The 18,557-nt window shown below is 43.4% G+C and overlaps 2 protein-coding genes across 6 annotated transcripts in view; one reads left to right on the top strand and one right to left on the bottom strand.

Moving 5' to 3' along the window:
* The window catches only part of LOC124265450 (proline-rich protein 5-like), a 73,271-nt gene extending 70,743 nt beyond the window's left edge, over positions 1–2,528 (top strand). For all 5 annotated transcript variants that reach the window (XM_046700241.1, XM_046700242.1, XM_046700240.1 and 2 more), the window contains 2 exons: positions 651–810; positions 1,562–2,528. In XM_046700241.1, the coding sequence (XP_046556197.1) occupies positions 651–810; positions 1,562–1,743 (342 nt within the window). In that variant the 3' untranslated portion in view covers positions 1,744–2,528. The remainder of the gene's footprint in view (positions 1–650; positions 811–1,561) is intronic.
* A 2,499-nt stretch (positions 2,529–5,027) lies between these two features.
* LOC124265487 (multidrug resistance-associated protein 1-like) overlaps positions 5,028–18,557 on the bottom strand; it is a 40,550-nt gene continuing 27,020 nt past the window's right edge. Inside the window, exons 20-30 of the mRNA XM_046700283.1 lie at positions 18,154–18,274; positions 16,374–16,608; positions 14,843–15,153; positions 13,913–14,112; positions 13,642–13,768; positions 13,111–13,212; positions 11,930–12,076; positions 10,831–10,989; positions 9,359–9,525; positions 7,992–8,186; positions 5,028–5,895 (exon numbers count right to left, since the gene is read on the bottom strand). Coding sequence (XP_046556239.1) covers positions 5,784–5,895; positions 7,992–8,186; positions 9,359–9,525; positions 10,831–10,989; positions 11,930–12,076; positions 13,111–13,212; positions 13,642–13,768; positions 13,913–14,112; positions 14,843–15,153; positions 16,374–16,608; positions 18,154–18,274 — 1,876 coding nt within the window. The 3' untranslated portion in view covers positions 5,028–5,783. The remainder of the gene's footprint in view (positions 5,896–7,991; positions 8,187–9,358; positions 9,526–10,830; positions 10,990–11,929; positions 12,077–13,110; positions 13,213–13,641; positions 13,769–13,912; positions 14,113–14,842; positions 15,154–16,373; positions 16,609–18,153; positions 18,275–18,557) is intronic.

The raw sequence follows: 18,557 nt of genomic DNA, 5'->3' as shown, positions 1-18,557 counted from the left end.
TGATCGAAATATTGTTATTTATAACACACATCGTGTAATTGTTATGTCCTCGTTGCTTAGAAAGGCGCGACTATAAGAAGATGGTTGGTACCAACGCGGGTAGTGGAGTAGGTAGTGCAGTAGTTCGATTCCCACATGTGTACAATGTGCAGTGCCCATTTCTGGTTTCCCCTCCGCGATACTGCTGGGATCTTGCTAAGACTGACACAAAGTCACACCCACTCACTTTGACCAACATTTGTCATAGTGTTAGAAATGCCAACAACAACTTGCGCTATTTCGACTTTTCCTCCTACATTAAATTAGGAGCGGTGGGGTAGCCTAGTGGTTAAAGCGTTCGCTCGTCACGCCGAAGACCCGGGTTCGAATCCCCACATGGGTACAATGTGCAAAGCCCATTTCTGGTGTCCCTCACCGTGATGTTGCTGGAATATTGCTAAAAGCGGCGTAAAAACAAACTCAGTCAGTCAGTCCTACATTAAATGACACTCCCCTGGTGATAATCCACTGAAGTGTTCCGAACGGTGATAACTGAACCCACTCTCTGAAATTTGGACAGTATTGATTCGGTTAATCAGACAATATTCTTACGTTACCAATATTATGCAAATTTACATCATAATGGCTTACAATTGTTGTTTTCTTTTCAGAGCGTTTGCGAGACTTTTCCAGGAGAGAACTATTATAAACTGGAGAAACTAGTCGCCAGAGTTGTCGTTCCTTATCTCGGACTCCGTGGGCTCTATATGGGAAACCCCGAACCTGTCATACGGTCGTCATCACGGATTGTTCCGAAGGTCACAGTCTCAGGTTGGTTCCGTGTAGTGAACAGATTATGCTTGAAGGTTGGCGGCGTAAAGAAACACGTGTGTTTCTCGGACAATACAAACGTTTCAGCCTAATATATGTCGGAAAGGCCGTTTTGGTATCACAGTTAAACACTATTTGTATCGCCCTCGTGACATCCGGGTAGGGCGACCAACGGTATCGAATGATCATGCTCGCTGACGTTGCTGCATCTCGTATTCCAAATGCGTAGATCGATGCTCATTAAGTGAATCACTGGGTTGTCTGTTCCAGACTTAGTTATTTTCCGGCCGCTGTCATGTAACTAGGAAAATTGCGTTAAAAACACACAACTGTAGTGTGTAACCGATCACTCATCGCCTAGTTAAATACCGAGTCAGCCTATACAGATAGTAAAATTGTCACACTTCGGACTTATTTTCGAAATACCAACCACTTGATTTGAAGAAAATTAAATTTGACGAAATCGTTCCACATCATAATCGATCATTAATAAAGAGAAATCTTGGATGCCACACGTTGTACAACACAAGGGTTATTCTACAGGAAAATCAACGCCTGACTATTGGCGTTATAGGAGATGGATCATCCGATCCCGTTAGTCGCCTCTTACGACAAGCATGGGTTGCTGAATACAACACTTTTAACCTACATCTTTACGGGTATATGGGAAATACTGTTATGTCATGTATGATCAATGTGACAAAATCAAATCTGCTGTCATTACTTCATTATGATTGTTTTCTGTTTCCAGGAAGCACAGAAAGTATATCGAAAGAACATGACAGGAATGACGAAACAAAACACACATGGTCGCCAGTGATGACCAAAAAACACGCTCACAGGTTCGGGAACGGTCTCCATGGCAACGCCAAGCTTGCACCTGTGTTTGAACATGTTTATGACGGTGGCAGAAGACATAGTATAATATCCTAGCACCAATCTATCTCGATTTTGTGACATATATTCGATATGGCAGCTGTGTCGCCGTCTTTCAGCTAACACGCCAAACGTTTTCGGGATCTACTACCAGTCTTCGAAGAGTTATCGAACCTGCTTCGCCAACAGGTGGAGCTCAAGTATTGACATTCAATCGGGACCCGCCAGTCAGAATTAGCTGTCCCCCAAAGCCATGTCCGAGGACCTTCGGTTGAATCTGAAGCAACACTTGAGTTATGTTCCGGAGAAACAGAACGTATGGGATTGCAGTTATTTCGAAAGGCAACCGGAACTTCAGAGATCCGTGTTCGAGAATTGACCCGGATGAATTCCGATGCATTACCTTCGAGATAAACATTTCGAGGCAGCTTCGTAGCGGATCTGTATCGTGTAATTCTAGGACCATTTGTATCATGTTGTTGTGGGTGAAGCTGTTCGCTCTGTGTGTGCCTGAGCCCTTCTGAGGAGTGGCAGACGCCCTGTGAATAATATTGGATTTGCTTGCTTGGGCATGGAGTTATTACCTTCGTTGATGATGTCTTGCTCAATGAGAGGACGTGTGTTAGATCCACTCTTGTCTTTCATGTACATAGCAGTGCCTGAGTGTCTGTGTGATATCATTCCGAGTGACAGGAGCATTACATTGTTGTCATCAGCATGACATCAACAAAACAACATTACACGATTTGCCAAGCATGCAAGTTACCAAGAATGTCACAAATGGACCTCCTGAGTTCTCCTATGGTTTGTAAATGCTTCGCCAAATGCTAAAACGTATTATACATATACTCATGCCAATAATGGTTGTCACCCCCCTCAATTTTTTTATTGGAGAGGGGGTGTGGGTGGGGAGTGACAACCATTATTGGCATGAGTATAATATAATGGCAACGATCTCAACCCTTGTCCTACGCTAAAGTCAGTCTTGTTTGTATTGCTCTGTTTAGCTGGCAGTTCAAGGTTTACAAATCTGTGTCATTTTTTAAAGGCGCTGATAACGTTCATTTGATATTGTCCTCTTGTGTGGATTGTAACCTCTCTATCTACAATAAATGCAAAACGCTTTCTACAGTCATAGGAAATCTTGGTCAAGTCGATTCTACGATTCTGTTTACGTTCTGAGCTCGTTTTTTATGAATGACCATCAAATAGTGATGGCAGCAGGTGCTCAGCACCAACGTGGTTATAAACACATGCAAAGTCTGGTCAATTGTTCATCAACGAACAATGCTGTTTTATGGAGAGTTCATTATTTTACGTCATGTTCACGTATGTGTTGTTGCTTTCAGAGATTTTGGAAGGGGATAATATATTTAATACCTGTACAAACCTGTTTTTCATTTGGAAAGACACATATCAGGGCCAGATATTACTACTGCAACATGCGTTCTGTGCCTGTCCAGCAAGCTCATCCTCATTGCCATCTTGGATGAATTGGGGCATCTTCCTTGATCTTGACCATGCCAAATATGATCACCATATCATCTCATGTATGCACAATATCGGTAGCGAAACATCCATGGCGGCCATGTGATAACTAAGTCATTCCACTTCATGGTATATAAATGTGTTTCGGATGCAAGAGACATCCAGTGATATAAGTTATTTATTTATTTTGTAAAGACAAGAATGATTTGTTAATATTGTTTAAATATTAAATAAATTCCATATGAAAATTGTGTCTGTTGTGTATTTGATATTGTATTTCCATGTGGTGTTGAATGGAGGTTGAGGACTTATTGGTAATGTTCTCGACGGCATAAATCGTTTTAAATGACAAACACCTTCTCTATTATCATTAGAAATCAGTCCACAGTACCATTCCGACTGCATCATAAGCATTTATTACTATTACATAGTGATGATACGGTGTTAGCATATTGCCTTGCCGTGTCTCTCGTCACAAATACACGCAAAGGCAAGGCAAGTGTTCAAACGAACAGGCATTGGGACATTTGTACACTCTGAAGCAGACAGACACCATTTTAGTCCCTTGTGCGATAAATTGCAACTTTTAAGATTGAGGTATTAGAAGTCTCTAACTCGGATCAAGTAACTGGAATGTTCGTAGAAAGAGCATGCAAAATATAGCACAATGATGCACAATGGTCTATTTATGTGTGAGGTCAGGTGGGAAAATACATCAGTGGAAATCGGCTATCATCTTCAAGCTGGAATGTCTTTGATGTTAGGTGTGATTAAAGCAACAAATATGTTAGTACGTTTAGAATGGTTTTGTGACTGTTTGACTGTAAAGCAAAGTGCACAGGAGGTATCCATATCGAAAACCTCCCAGGTCTAAACTTAGACGAATATTCTTTCTGCGGAGAACTGTATGTTGTGGAGATTAAAGTCTATCTTTGTTCTTTTGCCTATCCGGGTTAGAATTGATCTTCAGTAACCCATGCTTGTCGTAAGATCTATGCTCATGATGATGATCACTGGATTGTCGGTCCAGACTCGATTATTTACAGACCGCCGCCATATAGCTGGAATATTGCTGAGTGCGGTGGATATGAACCAACTGCACTCTATTAGAATGACATAGTTCTACTTTGGTGTATTTGCCTTAAGGTTTGGCACCAGTTCAGTTAAGTATATAGAGCTATGGTTCAAGGCGGTACTGTTTACACTGTAGCCTGTCAATATACACCGTAACAGTTTACATGGCAGTCTGATTTGAAACACTCCACGACAGAACAGAAATTAAAGGATACGGCATACTCTTCTGTCAAATTCAATTTACAATCATCTAGATTTTCCTAATTGTTTTATCCATAAATTATTATTTAAAGCAATATGAACAATATTACTTCACTTTATTCCCTGCTAGACATTTTGCACTATGCTTTTGACAACTCCCTAAAGATAAACAGTATCTACACATACAATAGCCTATAGGCCCGGAACTAGGTCTGGCCAAATTCAGGTTGCGATGAACCGGTACACTCGCAATGCCCTCCCCCTCTCATTAGGAACCGGTTATTATTTCGAAGGGTGGAGGGCATCGGAAATCAGGGGACAGCCAACCACAAATATTACCGTCTCTTTGGAATGTGTATGAATGCTTTCAGACCATGACATGTGTAAACTTTTTTTCAGTTATCCGTCAATTCCATGATCAATTGATCCGTGAAGAGTGGATTAGAATTGATCTTCAGTAACCTACTTTTTTCGTAAGAGGCGACTACGGGATCAGGTGGTCAACAAGCTGACTTGGTTGACACATGTCATCGTATCCAAACTGCGTAGATCGATGCTCATGGTGTTGATCACTGGATTGTCTGGTCCAGACTCGAGTGTTTACAGTCCGCCGCCATATAGCTGAAATATTGCTGAGTAAATCTTAACTCACTCATTAACTCCATGATCAATTACCCATAAGACAGTGGCTGCCTGAGTACGCCGGTTTTAGCAATGTTTCAGCAATGTTTCAGCAATATCAAGGCGGGGGTCTGAACCGAAGTGAACCGCAAGGCTACCCCTATCGAAGCCTACAAATAAGTTCCATATTCAATTACCCTAAATAACGTTTAGTAGCCATAATGTCTTCTCGATGTTTGAATATCAATACCCTAACTACTGTTAAGTCAATTTGAGACATCATATTAAGACAACACATGATTGTTCAGTGATGGGCCCTTTCATCCGTCACATCCCACCCACCTTCTGAAACAGACTGGACATTCAGTACAACGCAATCATTAACTCACATAGTGATGTCTCAACAAAACTAACACTATTGCCAAATGGGAATTGTTTCTGTCTTGCATCAACAAAGTGTAGTAGTCCTTGCCGTCACCTCCGAGTTCAAAAGGTAACATCCTCGCGAACTGTGTCCCATTAACATGTACAGCATAACATTTGACCTACTGGACTAACTGGGGGTTTGCGAATGCTTTGAACCTGAACTGCCACTATCACCATTGGTTTAAGCAATGTATCTTCTCAGTCGGGCCAATGTGCTCGTGGTTGTGAATTTCTGATTATGTTGAATGTAGGTGAGGCAGGTAGATCACACGAGGTGAGGAGGTAGGTCAGACAAGGTTGGCGTCCTTGGCGAGTTTGTAGAACAAGCTGTCCGTGTTCTGCAGCATATTGGACGGGGAGTCGAAGGCAACCACGTGGCCCTGATCCAGGACCATAATCCTGTAGAAGAAAGATATATTTGCATTCTCGAAATGGATGGCAACTTAACTTTGTGTGATCTTTAACGCCGCACTTAGCAATATTTCAGCTATAAGAAGATTTGACCAGACAAATCATCGCAATTGGGATACGATGACATGCACCAACCAGGTCAGCGAGCCTGACCACCAGACCTGGGCCTCGTTTCACGAAGCTCTCGTAAGCCTAAGTTCTCGAAACTTTTCTCGTAGCGTCGTACCTCCTATGTTACAGTATAGGAGGTACGAATGATACGAGGAAAGTTACGAGATCTTAGGCTTACGAGAGCTTTGTGAAACGGGGCCCTGACCACCAGATCCTGTTAGGTGCATCTTGCAACAGACATGGGTTTGTTGGAAGACCAAGTCTAACCCGGATCTTGGCGAAACAGTTCTGTTGCGAGATTCTGCTATAAGTTGATACCTGGTGTGCAGATTGTACGTTAAAGATCGTACCAGGCAATGAAAGCCGAAGATAGTGCCATGTGATGGATCGTATAAGCACCTCTGTACAATTAAGACCGTTGTAGGTTGAAGGGCGTAACATGCATAAGTGTAAGTGTTGGCAGGTTTACTTCCAGCTAGGTAATACCGGGTGATAGTCATTTAAAACTAATAGAAACAATATTTGAAAGAGTATGCCATGAAATATAGACAAGCCACAACACTAATATGACTAGAATATCGCAACAGTCGTGACAAGATATTTCAATTTACCACTCGCTACAGTTATCCGCGCTTGTCGTTTTTGTTTCAATAATCATTATAGTCGGCTAAAATCGTTGCATTATGTTTACCTTAAACAATCGAGTCCGATAGCTAAAGACCGATAACATACCAAGCCCTTTAGTTGTGCTGTTGTACCAGTTGCACAGCTATGCCGACGGAATTCAAAACTTTGCTTAAATCATTTTGTCGGTAGTCTAATTGTCGGTACGATCGTATTCCCACATAATATATCGTGAAGAAATGGAATATTGACCTTGCATGACTGTTAACGCATCTCGATCGACACCTCCACTTCCTTCAACACGGGGTTGATTTTCAGATAGTTGTATTATTACCTTTAATAAGATGTCCTTTCACTAGTGACACATGTGTTGTTTAATTTAATAGACCCATGAACAAGTGAAACTTGTGAATCCAGTTCTAGTGTGGAGTAATCTCGCAGCTGGAGCAGAGGGACTGACATCAGCCGTATTGGAATATTATTTGATGAGGCGTATAATCTCTACAGCGGATAGTCTAAACGCTTGCAAATTTACATGTCGGGCGACTTTCAAGAAATGTTTTCCCACTAAATAGTTATCCACTGAACCAAATTCAACAATGGGTGGGACGCGTCATGTGATAGTCACGTGACTGAATATACTGTAATCGTATATATTTTCGCGGGGTGCAATTTTCGCGGAAAGTTCACATAAGGCCTGTTCGCGCAGTTGTTTTATCGCGCATTTCAAACACCTGAGTGATGGTATCCATCACAAAGTTTTCACAACCGATAGTCATGAAATGATCAAAGCTAGCTGTCATAATTGAATCGTGTTTACTAAAACAATCAGAGAGAGGCGGGATTATACTTGTGTCAACATTGTGATTTGTGGCTGACATCGCTTCGCGTGAACGAACATACGAAAGAAGACCAAAGACGTCAAATTTGCAATTAAACATCGCTAGAAAAGACTATTAACCTATTCAGTTCTAGTTTGTTTTTGTTAGGCATTGTCTTATATGCAGGTATTAAGATTACTGTGTGTAATTGTCTCGTACACAGCGCCGGAAATAGCAGTCAGCTGTGCAGTGCACACGTTCCCCTACCGGTGATTTAGTTAAAACGTACCCGATAATATTCCGAGATGCAGTGATCTTAAAAGGATAGTATCTTAAACTATTTTTTTATACAGAAAAATATATTCTAGTTTTGTGTCATTTCCATTGCAGGTTGTGCTCTATAAATGTAAAATATTTTTAATCATAACTAAGGTTATGGCTTTTAGCCGGATAGTTTTTATGCAATATGGAGTCCTCCAGTGTTGGCCGAGATGACATTTGGGATGGGGTGTGCCGAATGCGACCTACCTGTCGTAGTCCATGACGGTGTTGAGCCTGTGGGCGATGGTGATGACGGTTGAGTCATGGAACTCGGTTCTGATGGTTTCCTGGATGAGGTCGTCAGTTTCCATGTCAACGGCTGCCGTAGCTTCATCCAGAATCAGGATCTTAGTCTTCCGCAGCAGACATCGGGCCAGACACACCAGTTGACGCTGTCCCACGCTGAGGGGACAACAATGTGTTACGATCAGACTACAGCAAACTCGCTAAAACAATCTCGCACTTACCCATATGGCATTATGATCGGTATCTAAGGGCCTATAGAATCTGATATTCTAGTAATGTTGTTTCATTTGCTTGTGTGTATTTTACGCCGCACTCAGCAATATTCCAGCTATATGGCGGCGGTCTGTAAATAATCGAGTCTGGACCAGACAATCCAGTGATCAACAGCATGATCATCGACCTACGCAACAGGGACACGATGACATGGGTCAACCAAGTCAGTGAGCCTGACCACCCGATCCCGTTAGTCGCCTCTTACGACACGCATATATACAGTATATTTCCAATTATATTTCTGGAAAGGCTTTAATAATCACAAATGGGATTTGTTTTATTCAATATGCAAATAAAATGTATCATTAAAAATCAGCTACATTAAATCCCAGAGCAGAAACTCAAAAATGACTTTAAAATATTTCTCAAACTGAACATTCGTATAACCTTGCTGTCATACCCCAAGTGGAATTTTAAATGAATTCGCTGAAAACTATATGAATGACCAAAAAAGTCACACTAAAATATTCGAAGAGATGTGAAATATGAATCCAATGTTAAAGATTAAAGTTGATTAGTTACATACAGATATGATATTATTGCAGCGATGTATTTATACTCGTAGCGATTTATAATTACATCTCCTAAAACTGTTGGAAGCGGACGTACAATCACCACAGCAAGCCCGTCAATCACAATTCTGTTAGCTACGTTCGTAGTACTTTGAATATGACGATACATATTTTTCATCATTTTTTTTAAACAATAACATAATGTCATAAACGATTTAAGTAGTCGCAACCATTACGGAACCATTACGCACGTTCTGATTGGTTTGTCGTATTTTCGCACATAACAAGCATCGAGACGGGGACGAGTCTTCTTGAGGATACGGAAAGGGGCGAGTGGTGACGAATGCTTTGTAACCAGTGAACAGCGAGGTTGCTACTTATACAACTACAGAACAGTGCAAGCCGTCAGCAAGCAAAGAGGCTTCCACTGTCGTGGTGATTTGTCGCAATTATGTGAATAGCTTGTGTGAATGGTTTTACAAAAGCCGAGGAGACCATATCTTTCGACAACAGCATGAATATTAGTGTAGATGTTGGTGTCACCTGAGATTTTCGCCTCCCTCGCCACACTGGTAGTCGAGACCGCTGGACAAAGAGTTCACAAAATCCTTCAGGTGGGCTTGACCAAGGGCCACCCAGATCTGAGCGTCGCGGTACTGACCGAAGGGGTCGAGGTTCATTCGAAGGGTTCCACCGAAAATCACCGGGTCCTTTTAATATCAGAAGAAAAAACGTATGTATTATTCCTTAACAATCTGAGCTGGTATGATTTCAGCTGCCAGCATTTTATATATTTTACAGGTTCTCCTTGCACCTTCTCAGTTGCCCACAGTCGTATTTCAGACTGCACCTGTATATTAAGAGTAGGTAATTTACATTTTGACATCCCATGGTGAGATGTTCTGAGAAGTTTGGTTTTGTAACGCTTTGAGTATCTCAGCATTATTATGTTTTACAGATTAAAGATAGTATGCAGCAGAGAGGGTTCGGGTGATCCTGGCACAATTAGGCTGGTAAGGCTCATCATCAGCTCAGGGCCCTAGCCCCCTCTACACGCAGCCCAGACAGCGAATGGGACTTCTCCCAGGAAACGTTGCCTAGTCGAACACACAAAGAACTTTCCGGAGAATATGTAGACTTCCCAACACTGCAGCCTTCTGCATTACCCAGAATGTCAGAAGGGCTGTGCTCCCGTTGGAGAACCCGGGCACTCTCCTGATCTGCGCCAAGAGATCAGGAGGTACCAAACCAAGGGCAGCGAGAACAATGGGGAGCCTGACGACAGTGTACTTGGGATGCAAGTCAGACATTTCAAAGGCGAGGTCCGCATATTTAGCATGCTTTTCCTGTATCTTGGCAATCACATTGCTGTCAAAAGGGACAGAAAATTCAATGATATAAATAAATTCATTGGCTTTATCAAAAAGGACAAGATCAGGTTTGATGGCTGTAATTCTTCTGAGGCTGTATATGGGCCTATTCCAGAGAAGTTTAAAAGCATCATTTTCTATCATTATTATTATTGGATATTTATATACCGCACATATCCACGCACTAATGCATGCTCAAGGCGCTGGTATTTTTTCCCTCGATCATTGGATGTCAATCTCAACGGCACATCTTATTATCAATCTCAGCTCCCTGGGAATCATACAACTCTTGTTGCCACAAGGCGCACCAAGTTATTGTGGCTTTCCCATCCTCACGAGGTACCCATTCACAGCTTGGTGGACTGGGACACATAGTCACAGTACTTTGTCCAAGTTTACTGCCCGTTGCTATACCCGCAACTATTTATCACACCTTGAAAGGGCTTCACACATTGTATCCATGAATAAAAGATAATCATATGTGAGTGAGTAACATTTTAGGCCCCCTTTAACAATATTCCAGTGATATCTCGACGTACCTGTGTGGGCAATCGAACCTGGACATTGGGGGAGAGGAACATACGTTGGGTCACTCCACCTCGTCATGTCGTCTTCATGCCCGAATGAGTGCCTACTGGTGCCTACCTGTGGGAGAATGGTAAGCTTCTCCCTGAGATCGTGTAGGCCCAGCTTTCCCACGCTGTATCCGTCTATAAGGATGTCCCCTGATGCTGGTTCTATCAAACGGAACAACGCCACCGTCAGCGACGACTTCCCCGCCCCTGTACGTCCAACTATTCCGACCTGAAAAGTAGGAAGTGAGTTAGTACTTATATAACACCGCTTTAATTGGTGTTTTTCTATTGCATAACGGTTTGTTAGTTAATGTTGAGAAAACCCGTGGTCGGAGACAGAAAGAAAGACACCATGCTTACAGACCATACATCAAGATTTGGACGAATCTGGGACCCAAACCCACGACCATCCATCCAATTGTGGCACTTTAAATAAGTGGGCCACTCGATGTCACGAATACAGTCAATACAACTGAAGTATCTTAAAGAAGTATTCGTGACTCTCTTACGACAGCCTTCTTCCTCGGCGTCATATTCATGGACGTTTTGTGCCATGATGGTTAATCGTTAACGCTTAAAATGATCTCACGATGTAGTGCCTGGGGTTTACATTGTATAACCGTTTTTTTTAAAGACAAAATGAAGTGAAATGCATATTTCTCGTGTAACTGTTAAACCAGGCACTCACCCCGCATCGTCTCACTATAACCATTTTCGGTCTGTGTAGAATATGTGCAGTGTTTTGTCATTCTGTCTGTGAATGTATCTCAGTTTTGTTACTTTTCACTCTAATGATGCTAACGCTTCTCCTGAAGAGTTTATGGAGCACTGATATATGCTATATCATTATCAGCGATTTTTTACATTCTAAAATATTGTGGATTTGTTCATTGTTAAAATTAATCTTTGCTCAATATCCCAACCCTATTTTTGTGTTTTACCTTTACAGATGCTAACATGAGATATGTTCAGAGCAAAAGGAATCCAATCCAAAAACAATGCAAACAATCAAGGGAAATATACTTCAGCGCAAAACGTAAGTTATTAGGCGCTTGGATATTTCAGCGGACAGCCCACGTACGGTCAGAGTGGAATCAACGTTAATTCCATGTTCTGTTCAAATTTGTCAAGTCAGCGTTTTCTTCCTGTCTAATCCGACCTGCACTTACCTTTTCCCTTGGGGCGATCCGGCAGGATATGTCCTTCAGGACCAACTCTAGTCCAGGTCTAAACCTGGTGCTATAGCGGTTAAACTGGACTTCGCCTTTGTCTGGCCACTCGATCGGAGGACGGGTAGAAAATATCCTTAACGCGGCCTGCAAGAGAAATGCCCGTAATTTACGAAAAAGATGATGATCTTCTTACTGTGACAAAACATATGGACGATCATGTATACTATAGTGAGAAATGTTCTTGCATGGCAAAGGATATAGTTTAATAACCCCAGCCAGGGTACTTCTGTGTATTGATAAACACCTCTTAACCCCTCACTTGATCTTCAGTAAACCATGCTTGTCATAAGACACGACTAACAGGATCGGGTGGTCAAGCTCGCTGACTTGGTTGACACATGTCATCGGTTCCCAATTGCGCAGATGGTCATGCTGTTGATCACTGGATTTTTGGTCCAGAATCGATTATTTACAAATCACCGCCATATAGCTGAAATATTGCTGAGTGCGGCGTAAAACTAAACTCACTCACTCAACTTGTGTGAATATGGTTGGCGCCTCTGTACTCTTTCAGCCTGTTAACTTGTGTACAGTAAAAGATCATTCAGTACCCACCTCCATTGGTACCTCTGAATGTTATCAACACCTCCGTCCCCAACTAGTGTAGAGGAGAACTGATTCAGTACCCACCTCCATTGGTACCTCTGAATGTTATCAACACCTCCACCCCAACTAGTGTAGAGGAGAACTGATTCAGTACCCACCTCCATTGGTACCTCTGAATGTTATCAACACCTCCACCCCCAACTAGTGTAGAGGAGAACTGATTCAGTACCCACCTCCATTGGTACCTCTGAATGTTATCAACACCTCCACCCCAACTAGTGTAGAGAACTGATTCAGTACCCACCTCCATTGGTACCTCTGAATGTTATCAACACCTCCCCCCCAACTCGTGTAGAGGAGAGCTTCAGTACCCACCTCCATTGGTACCTCTGAATGTTATCAACTCCTCCACCCCAACTAGTGTAGAGGAGAACTGATTCAGTACCCACCTCCACCTTGGTACCTCCTCGTGTACAGGAGAACTGTCACTACCCACCTCCATTGGTACCTCCGTGTATTCCTTCTGTCTCTCCACCCCAACTAGTGTAGAGGAGAACTGACTCAGTACCCACCTCCATTGGTACCTCCGTGTATTCCTTCAGTCTCTCCACCGACACAATCTGAGTTTCTATGTCTGAAGTCAGTCGCACCAGCCAGTTAAGGCTGATGGTAATCTGGAAGAGATGAACTGTCAAATCTGACTGCTTGTACCATTACACTAATGCAAAATTCTTGTGACAAGTTACTTGCAGGTAAACAAACCCGGGTTCGTATTAACTTGGCAAACGTAAACAGTTGTTGTTTCAATCTTGAAATCAATCTCTCATGCCAGCAGCAGTTATCGGAAACAAACAGCCTACGCGCGGGGTTTCTCAATGACAAGTGCAGCTCTCTAACCACTCTTGAGTTGGCAGGAGGTACACTGTGCTCAGACTCGAGGGCTAAGGAGTTGTGCTCACTTCCCTTTATTTTAGGTTTACAACTACCCAAAGTGTCGGACAAGTTGGATAAATCCAACTGGTAGGAACGCCCCTTATGTCTTAACTTGTACCCAGAGATAGCTTGGTGGGAAACCAGGAATGGAACATCATTGTTTCTCTTACGTCAAGAGCATAGGACACCGAAAGTCCAATGGTGCCACCGCTGATGGAATCCTTCAGGAAGACAGACAAAAGAGAGGCCAGGAACACAACCAGAGCTCCCAGGAACTCGATCCGGACGCCCAGCCATCTACGTAATCATACAACATTGAATCCGTTTAATAGTTACACTCAGTCTATTAACATTTTCGCGAACACCTGGTGTCATCACTGATATTCAATGATCCATTCATACAACGGCATACCAGGCATACCGCAGCAAATGAAGTTATACCTGTTGGCTGTGTTGGTAGCGAAGGAGAACTTCTGGTTCATGTCCACGAGTTTCTCGGAGTGTCTGATGAACCTGTCCTCGGCTTTGTACGTCCTGATGACGCTGCCCCCAGATAGGGTCTCGCTGAAGTGGGCGAAGATGGGAGATCGAGTCTTGGACTCCAAACGTCGGAGCTGCCTCGATGTCGGTATGTAGAACCTCTGTAATATGAGGAAGAGAGTATTTTAATGGATGTCAACTTCTTTATTATGAGGAACACAACGTTTCGGAGTATATCCTTACTCCTTCATCAGGTGTATTCCTAATGTGTATCACGTCTCAATGCCATTCAAAAAAGCCTGTAATAATTCCACAGTGTGGTTGGTACAGAAACATTTTCAAGGTATAATACGGGTTGAAGACTCACGACGAGGAGTATAATTGTTTAACAACGTCTTTATTACTCAAACACAACGTTTCAGGGCTACTGCTGGTCACTTCGCCAGGGTGTGGTACTGACGCTGATACTGCCATTTTATCCACTTGAGATAAAACCATTACATTTCAACATTTGTCACGCAAATATTTACATACATAATGAAGATATGATCGATCATTTGTACAGATTATGAATATAATCCTTTTACATTCTGTAACCATTTCACGCTCAAAACGTTATATATGTATCCAAAAATTATATTTGGCTTTAAAGTTTTTGAAATCAATATACATTTATGCGTAGCACGGAAAGGAATGTTTAGCACGTCTTTTTATTTAGAATAGAAATATCTGTTAAAGGTTTTTTCGACGTTGTTTTATGTTTCGTTTGTGCATATCTTATAGGATTAGGTGCACGTTAGCACAGCTCATTGTATATTGGAGGCACTGACGGATTATATGTGCCCTGAAACAATAGGTTCATTATTGACCCCCAGCTGCACCTGCACGCACCTGTATGATAGCGTAGATGATGAAGATGGGCACCACTGCTGCCAGGAACAATGGTGTGGTGTAGCTGACGACGATGACGGTACTCAGTACCGTGCACACACGGCCAATCCACATCATCAGCGTGATGGGCAGCTCGTTGTCCAGAGTATCGATGTCTTGGGAGAAGCGGTTCAGAATCCGCCCAATGGGTGTGGTGTCAAAGAAGGACATCGGCGCACGAAGTACATGACCTAGCATCTTGCTGTGGACGATCCTGGAGGCGTGGACCGACGTGACGGCCATCAGAATAGAATACACCGTGATGGCGGCAGCTGTGTAGAAAACACCCTCAGTATTATACGAAGAAAAATCCCGTTAATCTTGATAGTAATTACGTAATAAATCCCCAAGGTTATCACTTTGTGAGGATGACGGGAAAATACTACACGGATCTTAGATTCCCTTTACCTTACAACGAAGTGTAAGATATATTGTATATGAGCATTCCGTGAAATAACATGAAACTGCAACCTCACATATTATATTGTGTATTGTAACCCAGTGTTTTACCTGGGGAAGTTGTTAAAAGGGTGTTCATGATCAGATGCCGTGACTTCAGTTATCTGAATGTTGCACTTGGCCGTTAACTACCTTTACAATGAGCCTGCTGTGCTGTATCACCGAAAGGTATCCCGTTGGTGTCATATTCTCTGGTATTCATACTTTCAGACGGTTTATGCGTTAATTTGAAACGCTTGTCCTCGTTTACGGTTAAAAATCGAAAAATACACAGGGATTTCCCGCGGAGTCGTGTTGTAGATAGTCGATGTTACGAGACACTGTTATGAGACACTGTTACGAGACACTGTTATGATACACTGTTGTGAGACACTGTTACAAGACACTGTTATGAGACACTGTTATGAGACACTGTTACGAGACTGTTACGAGACACTGTTACGAGACACTGTTATGAGACACTGTTACGAGACACTGTTATGAGACACTTTTATGAGAGACTGTTACGAGACACTGTTATGAGACACTGTTACGAGACACTGTTATGAGACACTGTTACGAGACACTTATGATACACTGTTACGAGACACTGTTATGAGACACTTTTACGAGACACTGTTATGAGACACTTTTATGAGAGACTGTTACGAGACACTGTTATAAGACACTGTTACGAGACACTGTTACGAGACACTGTTATGAGACACTTTTATGAGAGACTGTTACGAGACACTGTTACGAGACACTTTTATGAGACACTGTTACGAGACACTGTTATTAGACACTGTTACGAGACACTGTTACGAGACACTTTTATGAGACACTGTTATGAGACACTGTTACGAGACACTGTTACGAGACACTGTTACGAGACACTGTTACGAGACACTTTTATGACACTTTTATGAGAGACTGTTACGTGACACTGTTACGAGACACTGTTATGAGACTACGAGACACTGTTATTAGACACTGTAAAACTGAATCTTTGACATGGGAAACATCCTAACACAGAATGAACAGTAAGAAGTACCTTGAACGACTCCAAAGAGACCATAAATGCCCATGAAATGATCTGTCCTTTCTCGTCTTTCCGGACTGTCCGAGGGAAGGGAGGCGTTGTTCAGTTGTGGGTCATCTGTCCATTCGCTAAGCCAGACACTGGCCGCTATAGTGCCTGCCTGGTACAGGATGAAGGACAGGAACATCACCACAGAGCTCACTATACCTAGGGCCTTGGCGTACGACAGGTACACAGCCTTCTTTACCTGTTGGGCAAACATGTGCATGTCAAAACAAAATGAAGGTGATTCCAATTTCTGTATGTTCTCTATATTTGTAAACACTTCTGCATAATACTCTCTTCTGTCAGGGGAAACACCTGCCGATTACACCTGTCTGCACAACCACCTCTATCACCACCTCTCACCACCTGACTGCACAACCTGACTGCACAACCCTCCTCTGACCTCTCACACTCACCACACCTGACTGCACAACCTCCTCTCACACTCACCACACCTGCCTGCACAACCTCTCTTGACACTCTCACCACACCACTCACCACACCTGACTGCACAACCTCCTCTGACACTCACCACACCTGCCTGCACAACCTCCTCCTCAACCTCACGACACCTGACACTCACCACACCTGCCTGCACAACCTCCCTCTACACTCACCACACCTGCCTGCTGCAACCTCCTCTGACACTCACCCACACCTGTCTGCACAACCTCCTCTCTGACACTCACCACACGCACAACCTCCTCTCACCACACCTGCCTGCACAACCTCCTCTTACACTCACCACACCTGCCTGCACAACCTCCTCTTACACTCACCACACCTGCCTGCACAACCTCCTCTGACACTCACCTGACACCTGCCTGCACTCACCACACCTCTTACACAACCTCCCTCTTACACTCACCACACCTGCCTGCACAACCTCCTCTTACACTCACCACACCTGCCTGCACAACCTCCTCTTACACTCACCACACCTGCCTGCACAACCTCCTCTGACACTCACGACACCTGCCTGCACAACCTCCTCTGACACTCTCCGACACCTGACTGCACAACACTCACCACACCTCTTACACAACCTCCTCACCACACCTGCCTGCACAACCTCCCTTACACTCACCACACCTGCCTGCACAACCTCCTCTGACACTCACACCTGCCTGCACCACCTCCTCTTACACTCACCACACCTGCCTGCACAACCTCCTCACACTCACCACACCTGCCTGCACAACCTCCTCTGACCTGCACAACCTCCTCTTACACTCACCACACCTGACTGCACAACCTCCTCTGACACTCACGACACCTGTCTGCACAACCTCCTCTTACACTCACCACACCTGCTTACACAACCTCCTCTTACACTCACCACACCTGCCTGCACAACCTCCTCTTACACTCACCACACCTGTCTGCACAACCTCCTCTTATACTCACCACACCTGCCTGCACAACCTCCTCTTACACTCACCACACCTGCCTGCACAACCTCCTCTGACACTCACCACACCTCACTACACAACCACCTCTGACACTCACCACACCTGCTTACACAACCTCCTCTGACACTCACCACACCTGTCTGCACAACCTCCTCTTACACTCACCACACCTGCTTACACAACCTCCTCTTACACTCACCACACCTGCCTGCACAACCTCCTCTTACACTCACCAAACCTGTCTGCACAACCTCCTCTTATACTCACCACACCTGCCTGCACAACCTCCTCTTACACTCACCACACCTGTTTGTACAACTTTTTCTGACACTCACCACACCTGACTGCACAATCTCCTCTTCTATCAACTTGTTCATGTCCTTTATCTCCACCCTGCTGTCCTTCCTATCACGCTTTACTCTTATTGAGGAAGACAATCCCTCCAGCAGTGAATCTCTGAAGGCACAATATAATATCTATAACAAACGTAAGCATTGTTGTGACATCCATGCGACATTTCGACAAATGTCACCAATTTGTGCTCCCTTCCTTGCTGATTTGCTTCTTTATACAGATGGATTGACATAGTCAAACCAAAGGAGTCTGACCAAAACGTTTAACCGAAGCCTTAGGTACATCAAAATTGTGATATCGTAACGGTTAAAATGAATAACAAAATCAGTTTGATCGAGTGATTTGACCACCTGAAACATACATTTGAGGGCGCAGTTAAACCACC

The sequence above is a fragment of the Haliotis rubra genome, unplaced genomic scaffold (genome assembly GCF_003918875.1).
Source record: "Haliotis rubra isolate DU_JTF1 unplaced genomic scaffold, ASM391887v1 Scf98, whole genome shotgun sequence".
In the NCBI taxonomy this organism is placed as follows: domain Eukaryota; kingdom Metazoa; phylum Mollusca; class Gastropoda; order Lepetellida; family Haliotidae; genus Haliotis; species Haliotis rubra.
This window is presented reverse-complemented; position numbering and strand designations above follow the sequence as displayed.